Source organism: Peromyscus eremicus, chromosome 13 (assembly GCF_949786415.1).
Source record: "Peromyscus eremicus chromosome 13, PerEre_H2_v1, whole genome shotgun sequence".
Taxonomy (NCBI): domain Eukaryota; kingdom Metazoa; phylum Chordata; class Mammalia; order Rodentia; family Cricetidae; genus Peromyscus; species Peromyscus eremicus.
In genome coordinates, this window is record NC_081429.1 from 8,874,346 (window position 1) to 8,885,580 (window position 11,235).

The following is an 11,235-nucleotide window of genomic DNA, read 5'->3' on the forward strand; positions in this document are numbered from 1 at the left end:
GCCTGTCTCCTGGTTGGTTAATAGACAGCAGGCATTGTGGTTTTTAAAGGAACCAATAATAATAGGAAGACATGTAGTTGGAAAGTTTCTTCAGTACCACCTGAACCATGGTCCCATAGCCATTTATAAAATAATTACTCAGAGGCTTATATTAATTACCAATTGCACAGCCTATGGCAAGCCTCTTGCTAGTTAGCTCTTATAACTTAAATTAACCCATTTCTATTAATCTGTTTTGTCACATGTTCTGTGGCTTATTGGTCTGTTGGCATGTTGTTCCTTGGGCAGCATGCTGGTGTCTCTCTGCCTCTCCCTTTTCTTCCTGTCTATCTGCTTGGATTTGTGCCTGCCTCTAAGCTGCCTTGCCATAGGCCAATGCAGCTTTATTTATCAACCAAGCAGAGAAACACATATTCACAGCATATAGAAAAACATCCCACAGCCCTTCCCCTTTTCTTTCTAATCAAAAAGGAAGGTTTTAACCTTAACATAGTAAAATTACATATAACAAAACAATTATTAAGCAGGAATTACAGTTATAATATCTTGCCTATTTATATTTGCCAAATTTAAAGAAATATTCTATCTATCCTATATTTGTGAGTCTAAAGTTTCATATCTAATTTATCTTTTTATAACCAAAGAAAATTATAATCATAACTATCTAGTCTTCAACTACATCAAAGACCCCAGAAGGATATAATATTACCTAAGTAAACTGGAAATACATTGTAAGCAACTTCCAAAATTCTGGAAATGACAGAGACAGCTGCCTTCCTGGAGAGTCATCCAAAGTTCCTCTGTAATGTTGGGGCATCCATCCTCAGCCTATAGGCCTAGAGTTTTTCAGTCACTTCTCTCTGTGTTCTGTAGAATGTCTGGCAGTCTCCTCTGCAAAGAACCATCTTGTCTTGCAAAGTTCAGTGGTCACTTTCCTATGGGTCCTGTATGTCCAGTTTATACAACATATTGTCAATTAGTTGATGCAAGGGCACTTTTTCCTCAGTGAATAACTTTTGCCACAAAGAAAGCAAACTCCATAATGAGTTTCTTCAATGCCTATCATCCTCCTTGAAGTAATTGTTGCTGCCAGGACCAGACATGTTTCATTGTCCAGGAAAGTCTAAGTTTTTAAAACTTTTTAAATGCCATATTCTGTAGGTCTTTGAAGTGCTTGAAGATTACCTACCTAATTGAAATATATCTGTGTATACCTAGAAAACTTAACTAACACGACTACAAATGTGATTATCCTAGATAACTATTAATCTGCATTTCTTATTTAATTATTACAATTTTAAATGAGCTGCACACACATAATTCCTTAAATAATAGTAGAAATATACATACAATATAACAAAATTAACTTTAAATTTATAATAAACTAAAAATCTATAGCAATGTAAAACATTTCAAACAAGTTGTTGCTCTTAAAAGTAGATTCAATAATCTATTCTTTCATCCTATCATATCTATAATATCAGCCTTTTTTTTCTTTAGAAAGAGATTGCATTTATAATCAACCTGCTTTAAATAAAAACAAACATTTATAAACAATATTTTGGGAATTTGGGTATAGCTTCTCATACTACTTCCTGCAGGATGGGGGCACTGGTAATCTTATGGGGATCCTGAGAAAATTAAGAATTATGATCAAGTCCTGCTTGGAGTAGTCTGTGTGACTGCATTGTCTGAGCCAGTTGTCTTGAAGCTGATTTTGGATGTTGGATCATCTCTGCCATGGTGTCATTGGAGACCTTTTAGAGGGTCTTGGTTGATCAAACCATATTAGCCTGGATGCAATCCACAGGTTCTCATCTTCTGTGGAAACAAAAGCAGAACCTCTTTTCCATAGCAATGTATTCTTAGACACACATTTTTGAAGTCAAGATATCTTTAAAAATATATGTATTGTTTTAATCCAGCAGCCTTTACAATCAAATATCTTTCTGTAGTTAACAATCCCAAAGACAATATAATACAGACTCTGTGTAATTTCCATCTTTATGTGGCTTATCTTTTATATTATTTTTACTGTTTCTTTAAAGACCTTATTTTTAAAAACTATTTATTTCTTTATATAACTATATATACTTCTTTTCCTCTCTCTTCCAAGCCTACATACATTTTTTTACATACACTGTTTAGAGTTTTATTCCATCTGAATCTGTTCTTTCTGTGTTTCTGTAACCATTTTCTGACCACTGCTTTAAACTGCAGCATGGCTAGGACCGAAGCAGGCCTGGCTGCTGGCTCTGCCCACCTCAGCTTCCCAACATGGCAGAGGTAATTCACCTCCAGCTCTGAGAGCCATGCTGTCTGATGACTCTGGAATGCAGAGGGTCCATGCTCCATCCAGCAATGTGTAGCCCAGAAACCTTTTTTTTTTTATTAGTAAAAGCTAAATCCACCATGCAGTGCACTGTATGGCTTGGAGAAACCTCTGTGTACCTTGGCGGGAATCTCCATGCTGTAGCTCACACTGTGAACCTGCCACGGCCAGGGGACACATCATTGTACCTCAGCCTGCCATGAGCAACATGAACTAGGAAGGTGCTCTTAGCTATATTTATAATCTCTTCTTAAGCTCTCTCAGGTTTTAGGTGGAAACTTTTGCCCCACGTTGGGCGGCATTTCTAGTCAGAAGGTTTCTCTGGTATCGCCTGGCCCACAGTCCCACAGCCATTTATAAAATAATTACTCAGAGGCTTATATTAATTACCAATTGCACAGCCTATGGCAAGCCTCTTGCTAGCTAGCTCTTATAACTTAAACTAATCCATTTCTATTAATCTGTTTTGTCACATGTTCTGTGGCTTACTGGTCTGTTGGCATGTTGTTTCTTGGGCAGCATGCTGGTATCTCTCTGCCTCTCCCTTTTCTTCCTGTCTATCTGCTTGGATTTGTGCCTGCCTCTAAGCTACCTTGCCATAGGCCAATGCAGCTTTATTTATCAACCAATCAGAACAACACATATTCACAGCATACAGAAAGACATCCATCCCACAGCAAAGATACAGTCTCCACCTGATTGTCAATTGGGATTAATGCAAGCAGTTGAAAGACTATTTTCTCAGCAGCAGAGGGGCTGTAGGAAGAGCTGTGTGACAAGAAAAGGCTAAAGTTTGTTCCAGAGAACTGTCACAGAGCATTCCCTATGAGCTAAAACAAGTCTGTGGACTCTCACAGTTCCCAGACACACTGTGCTTTGGGGACTTTGGGAGCTCATTTTCCCATGTTTCAGTATTTCCCTACTTCCACACACTAAAACCTACTAAGACTGTAGACCTCACCTTCTAGGCCTAGCAGGGTTTCCTGTCTTCTGAAATATAGACAATAATTTTTTTATTTAATAAAATTTTTTCTTTCCTTTTATGTACCAACCTCTATTGCACCTCCCTCCCTTTCTCCTGCTCCCCCCACCTACCCCATCCCACCCCATCCCCTCATCATAGAGGGTAAGACCTCCCTTGAGTAGTCAACAGAGGCTGGCATACCAAGTTGGGGCTGGACCTAGCCCCTCCTCCTTGCATCAAGGCTAAGTAAGGCATCACACCATAAGGAATGGGCTCTAAAAATCCAGTTTGTGTACATGGGATAAGTCCTGGTCACATCACCAGGAGACCCATAAACACATCAAGCCATGCAACTTTTACTCACATTCAGAGGACCTAGTTCTGTCCCACACAAAAATCTTTACCAACTCCACATCTGATAGAGGGCTGATATCCAAAATATATGAATAATTCAAGAAACTTGACAGCAAAATATCAAATAATCCAATTAAAAATGGCCTACAGATCTAAACAGAAAATTCTTAGCAAAAGAATCTCAAATGGCCGAAAGACATTTAAGGAAATGTTCAATATCCTTAGCCATCAGGGAAATACAAATCAAAACAACTCTTAGATACCATCTTAGGCCTGTCAGGATGGCTAAGATAAAAAACACAGATGACAGTTTACGTTGGAAATGATGTGGAGAAAGGGGAACACTCCTCCACTGCTGGTGGGAATGCAATCTTTTACAGCCACTCAGTGTGGCAGTATCTCAGAAAATTGGGAATCAACCTACATCAAGACCCAGCAATACTACTCCTATGCATATATCTAAAAGATGCTCAATCACACCACAAGGACATTTGCTCAACTATGTTCACAGCAGCATTATTTGTAATAGCCAGAACTTGGAAACAACCTAAATGCCCTTCAACCAAAAAGTGGACATTGATTTTAATGGGATGAGAAATGCATTCAATTTTACCAAGACTTGCTCTGCACGTATAAAAGAAATAGAATGGTATCACTACACAAAGAGTGCCCGTTATGTCTACTCCACAAAGGTAGAAAGTGATGCTCTAAATAGCTTCAGCACTACAGCAATGCCAAGTGTTCCCACATTCTCATCTCATGTTCATGAGATGCTCTGGAATCAGAAGGTGCCCTCCCTCCTATGATGGAGCTTGACTCAAGCCCAAGGCCTTTCTTAAGGCATCTTTGAACTCTTTGTTCCTCAGACAGTAGATCAAGGGGTTCAAGATAGGTGTGAGGACTGTGTACAGAACAGAGATGAGCTTGTTCGAGCTCCGGGTATCAATGGCCTGGGGCCGCACATACATGAAAAGCAAGGCTGTGTAGAAGATGGTGACCACAGTGAGGTGGGAGGCACAGGTGGAGAAGGCCCTCCACCGTCCTGTGGCTGAAGGGATCCGAAGCACAGCCAGGGTGATGTGTCCGTAGGACAGAATGGTGGCCAGGAGAGGGAACACCAGAATGATGAAGGCCAGGATGAAGTCCACCAGCTCTGCAGTAGAGAAGTCGGTGCAGGCCAGTTTGAGGATGGGGGAGATGTCACAGAAGAAGTGGTTCAAGACATTGGAGCCACAGAAGGTGGCACTGGAAATAAAGTAGACCTTGATCACAGAGATGGTGAAGCCACTAGCAAAAGAGAAGATCACGAGCTGGACACACAGCCCCGTGGTCATGATGACTTGGTAGCGTAGGGGATGGCAGATGGCCACATAGCGGTCATAGGCCATGGAAGCCAGGAGTACACACTCTGTGCACACCAGGGAGCTGAAGAAATAGAGCTGAGTCATGCAACCAATGAAAGAAATGTGTTTCCTCTGCAGGAGGAAGCCATCCAGCATCTTGGGGATGATGTCACAAACATACCAGATCTCCAAGGTGGACATGATGCCCAAGAAGTAGTACATGGGCCTGTGGAGAGAGGTGCTGCTCCAGACAGTGAGGATGATGGCCAGGTTCTCCACTAGCACAAAGAGGTAGATGAGCAGGAAGAGGAGGAAGAGCAGGAACTGCAGTCTGGGGGCTGTGGGGAAGCCCAGCAGGATGAATGTGCTCACCTTGGTGATGTTCTCCCCTCTCATCCTTCTGCACCTGAAAGAATCAAGAAGGTACTGGCAGAGGCAGAACGGCAGTGTGCAGGGAGAATAGGCTGACAGATCTGCAGACAGAGGCACACTTGGCTGCTGCAAATGCCGGGGCAGGAGAAAAATGCTACAAGTGTAGTTAGTACTTAATGCCAGGTGGTTTGGCTTTGATCCTGGGCTCAGAAATATACTTTTCATACTCCCCTAGTGAGTCCGTAGTGACAACAAGACTGTAATTTGTACTCTGGACCCCTCCAGCAAGTCTATGATCATGGGAGAGTAGTGGGTTCCTTGTGCCTGTTCTCTAGGCAAATGGTTCGTGATTTTTAGGGCCATTGGGGGCTACTGTTCTGCATCTAAGCATTCTGTCCTCATTAGCATAGGTTGGGTCTTTGCTTGGCTTCAGAAAAGATTTTTAAAATAGACTTGACATCATCAGGACTCCTGGAATGGTAGGTTCAGGTTATGGAGACCCTATGATAGGCCCTTCCTCAGGACTGGCTTTCAGGCACGGGACAGTAGCTCCATCCCTGTCTTTATAGACCACATGAGCCATCCACAATGGAGGAGTCTCAGCACCAGTTTTAGTCAGAGAAAGCCAGCACTCCTGGGTCTGAAGGCAGCCGAGTGGAGGAAGTCTCGAATAGTATGGCGGTGCCCACAGTGAAGGGAGGAGTCACTCAGGGCAGAAACTGCGGTCATACCAGTCTAGTGGTTGTCCATTGCCAAGGTTACCAGAAGCAGACTCAACAAGATGAACATCTTTACTCTTACCATGTCCAAGTATGTAACAGGAATCCTTTCTTATCACATTTGTGAACGTGGCACGTGTCCACTTTCAGTCTGTGCACTTACCCGAGACCAAGGCTGCATCAGAGCACAAAACACGGTCTTCTAACACCAGGCCACTGCTCTCTTCATGAGATACCAACAACCGAATGTGGGCCCATGTGGGTGCTGGATAGCAATGTTAGCAGCAATCTGGAATGTTAAGATGGGTACATGCAGTGGCTGTTACCGTCTGGCATTACTATCGTGAACTAAGAAAGGAAAGGTCACAGGGTGAGCAGGAGTGTTCAGAAGGAGAGGCAGCGAATCCTCTATGAGGAAGAAATGCAGGGCTACAGGGAGAAGGCCGGTTCATAGCCAAAAACAAGTATCTGAATTAACAAACCACCCAACGTTCCTTCAGGAAGGCCTGCCTGTGTTTGGCCATTTAATATTATAGAATATTCTTTCAGCCATTCAGAAAGGGCAGACCTGTCAGTCAGGTCTGACTGCCGTAACTAGAACATACCAGAGATTCAACGTCAGGAGGGAGAGCTTCGTTTGGCTCCTGGTTTCAGAGGTGTTGGTGCATGGACATTTGCCCGGCTGTTCTCAGTCCCTGGTGACCCAAGCACATCATGGTGGGAAGGCATGGTGAAGGCTGTCCCCAGCATGGCAGCAGGAATCGGGGGAAAGTGGCTAGGGGACCTAGCAACCTCTTCTGGAGCACATGTCCTAACTCCTTCCCACCAGCCCCCCACAAAGTTTCATCATTCCCGTGTACCTTCCCAGGCTGTGACTAGACCTTTGACTGATGGGCCTTCAAAGACATCATGGTTTGAATGTAAATGTAAAATGTCTCCTACAGGCTCATGTGGTTTAAATACTTGGTCCCCAGCTAGGACATATGGCCTATTAAGGTGAAGTGGGTCTTGAAGGCCAGGTATGATTCTGGTGAAGGATCAAGCTCTCTGCTTAATTCTCTATGTTGTGAGAAGGGGAAGAAGAGCCAGCGCAAGCCACGGGGAACCTTTCTTGCTTTAACTTGTTTCTGTCCGGTGTTCTAGCACAGTGGCAACAAAAGTAACCAACGCAGTGGACACTCAAGGAAAAAGTCATAGCAAAGTCTGCCTATCGCTCCCCAAGATGCACAGTGAAGGTTCCAAATGACAAACAACAACAACAACAACAACACACACACACACACACACAAACACACATACACACACACACACACACAAACACACATATACACACACACACACACACACACACACACACACACACACACACACACGCAACTTCGAGGCAGAAGAATCCTAAGGCATCCAGGGAGAATAAAATGTTGTATAAAATGGAAGACTAGCTGGGCTAGATTTAGTCTCCAGTTCCAAACATTGAGAGTCAAGAATGCAGCAAGGCATTGTCCACGGAGGGGTGAGAATACGTAACCGGTTGTACCCAGACCTGGAGCCACCTGTGAGACTTCTGACCACCTATTCTGAACAGGGACTCACACACCCTCCCTCAGTGGGAAACTCAAGTGCCACAGCCATTAACCAGAGACAAGACCGTAATCCTGGACCAAGAGCATCATTACAGGAGAGGACTGCCCACAGGAGAGGGATGTGTGACGGGAATAAACCTTTTAAATACCCCTTGGACCTTCAGGTGCCGTTGGCACACCAAGAAAGGGGCACTCACCAGTCCTTGCCACCTGAGAAGAAGTGGAGGGTGACACTTCTTCGGGAAAACGACAAGCTACACTTTAGTACTTGTGGGAACCTTGGGTGAGGTTGAGATTACGATAAGCAGACTGCAGGTTTGGCCTTGTGTCACGGGAGGAAGTCAGAGGCTGTTTTATCCTTCGAGTTTGTAGCTAGCACAGTCTCAGATCTTTTCAAGGTAAGCCGGGGTTTAACAGGACGTGGATCCTTAAGAGTCGAAAGAACAACAAAAGAATGTAGAAATAAAGGAAATGAGAAAACGTGCGGGGTGATGCGGAACAAGGACTGCATTAAGAAAACTACCAGCAGTGAGGAAAACTGTAGATAGGACAGGGTCGCCCAGCAAAGGGGGTTTCTGACCCTAGTGGATAGCTGGCTACACACATGGACTTGAAGACTCAGCTGGAAACTACCCAGTCAGGGATGAAAATAAAGAGAAAGCGTGAGTCTCATCAAGTAAAATCCACGCCCCAAACAGTTTTGCTTATAGAACCTTTCATCAAAAATAATTACTTCAATTTAGTATCAAAAGCTCCGCCCCCCCCAAAAAAAAATGGTATTAGGAGAAGGAGGTAAAGGGGGAGCAGTTACAGCAAACTTCAACACATCTTATACTGAGCACCCAGCAGTTGTGCTACCCCAGTTCTCTTACAGCTCCCCTCACAAGTGAGAGGAGGCACCCTGTGGCCCACAGTGTCAAAAGCAGTCCCGTAAGGGTGAACACCAGAGGTTCAAGTGCGGGGCAGTCTTCTGAGAACACTGACACAGTGACAACAGAGAGCTGATGTCACCATGAGGCCAACAGGGCTGTTGACGAGGCTTCAGAGAAGAGGGACTGACCTAGGAGCTTCACCTGTGAGGACCTCAGATCTCTGCCCCGTGTGGAAACAGTTCTGAGCGTGGAGGAGTCTTCCAGGCTAGTCTCAGTGGTAGCCATTCCTAACAGGAACACTCCACATGTTGTGGAGGGAAAGCCCACACGGCGGTCTCATGTTTTACTACACTCTCGGAACTTCAGGAGATCCCAGGAAGCAGCTGTGCCGTTGGTCAGAACAAAAGCTACACCAGAGCACAGTTCACCTCCAAGGTCAGGGCTAGATAGTGAGCTGTCAAAATTCTCACAATGAAACACATCCACAGACCCAGGGAAGTTGGTTCTCAAGATGTGATCAAAGCAACCCACAGCCTTCAGAGTCACCTCCACCCCACCAGTGGGCTCTTCACTATGGCCGCTGTATACCTGTGTGTATACCAAGCTCCCTCTGCTACCTGCTACAAAAGGGATAAAGATGTGGACAAATTGTCCTGATTTTCAGAGGACATGGTCTTTTCATATTGAAAATCCATTAACACTGTCACAACAGGAATTTCTAAATAGGTACTAAAAATTGTCTTCTTGAGGCTGAGGCAGGAGGATCACCATGAGCCTGAGACAAGCCTAGACTTCACAGTGAGATCCTGCCTCAATTTTTTTAAAGTCTTCTCATATATCCCTGCTAACTAGGACCTTCCTGGATGAAATTGAAGACTGTTCTGAAGAGCATAAAGATGACTCTGCCTTCTTGGGGCTTTGGGCACTGGGAAGAGCACTTGTGGAAGATGACCTAGAACTCAGGGACATGCTGGGTTTTGGTGCCCATGATCACCATGAAAAGTGCAAGGAGTAAACAGTGATATGCAGCACTCACCAGGAGACAAGGGTCAGATGGCGTAACTGGGGTGGGAACCTTCACCGCTTATTCGCCCATCCAGTTTCACTGAGTGCCTACTACAAGGCAGTCATTCCAATCAATTGAGTGAATCAGGAGAAAGCACCAGCCCCAACCCACCATCTATGGGGACTGTGAATTCTAGTAAAGCAGGAAGCAGTCAAGATGTATGGCTTCTAGCCTGCGAGGAGGTGGTGAGCTGGGGGGAGCTTGGGAGGAGGTGGTGAGCTGGAGGGAGCTTGGGAGGAGGTGGTGAGCTGGGGGAGCCTAGGAGGAGGTGGTGAGCTGGGGGAGCCTAGGAGGAGGTGGTGAGCTGGGGGAGCCTAGGAGGAGGTGGTGAGCTGGGGGAGCCTGGGAGGAGGTGGTGAGCTGGGGGAGCAGGTCGGTGGGACTGGGCAGCAGGGTGGTAACAGCAGCAAGAAGTGACACTTGAGAAACTTCTCCAAGAGGTGAAGATCTGCCCTGTGGCTCCCTGGGAAGAAGAAGGCAGAGGCTACATACTACATGGCTGAGGGATGTGAAGGGAGTCAGGATCAGTCCAGTTGGAGGGACAGTGTGGACTAGAGGGGAAGAGAATTTGAAGGACCCATGAGGCTGATGGATTGGCCATCACTCTGATGAGCGGTGGCAGGGCTGATCTATATTCTAAATGATTGATACAGTGAGACCCGGTGGATGAAGGAAGTGAGGAAGGGTGCCAGTATAAAGCTGCTGGTCCCTCTGGGAGGAGGTGGGGGGCTCGGCTAGGGACAGTGCCTGACACATTTTCTTGATACAGACCCCAAGAGTCGAGGATGACACTGGTCAATAAATCATTGGCACCAAATGTGAGATGGGCTGAGAACGACCAGAAACATGACAGGACAGTGCCCTGGGGTAGGTTGAGGAAGGGGATACGCAGAGATGTGAGGTCCCAATCAGGCCAAGCAGAGTCTCCCTGCTGGGAGTTCAGGGGCTCAGGACTGGGACTGGGCTGTCTGATTAGCGACCAGACCACCCCGAGCAAACGGGGTGGGAAAGGAAATGTACTTGCATGCAGAGCAGAGTCCTCCCAGGAGAGGACAACAGGAAATCTGGAAGCTCACCTGTCCTCCACTCCTCAGTCCCACACACCCTTTGCTTCTCTGTCATCTTGAGCAGGAACTAGCTTGTCAGCTTTGTGAGGCTCAAAAGAGCAAGGCGGAGGGCACAGGACATGAGTCCCTGCTCCTCCAATGTCTGGCAAGACTTTTGGCAAGTGTGGAGGTGAAGGTCGGTTCCCATGAAAAGCCAGGGACATGTCCCCACTCGGCAGTCTGAGTGGCAGTGGACAGGGGCAGGCAGGTGAGAGTGTGGGCATGGCAGGGCCTGGGAAGTAAGGGGCCCTGGAAACACTGATATCCTCTGCCATGTCTGCCCCAGAGTCCCCAGCCCTACCTAGAGTCCAGTCCAACTGGCATGGAGTTTGGGCTTTGCCCTGGATTAGAACCTGGGATGGGAGGTGGGACTGTACTGGATTCTTATTATAGCCTGGGGCATGTCTAGCTCCCCAAGGAGTCAGGGCAGGATCCCAGGATGGGATCGGGAAAGAGGGTGGTCCCACTTCTGAAGGGAAATGTTGGGGGGAAGCTGTTCTCGGCAGCCCTTAGAGTCCTGTGCT

General features: G+C 46.0%; 1 protein-coding gene across 1 annotated transcript; it reads right to left on the bottom strand.

Moving 5' to 3' along the window:
* Nucleotides 1–4,450: 4,450 nt before the first annotated feature.
* LOC131923490 (olfactory receptor 6B2-like) lies at nt 4,451–5,389 on the bottom strand. Its single transcript, XM_059278541.1, has one exon. It carries the CDS (start codon nt 5,387–5,389, stop codon nt 4,451–4,453), a length of 939 nt encoding a protein of 312 aa, XP_059134524.1.
* Nucleotides 5,390–11,235: the final 5,846 nt, after the last annotated feature.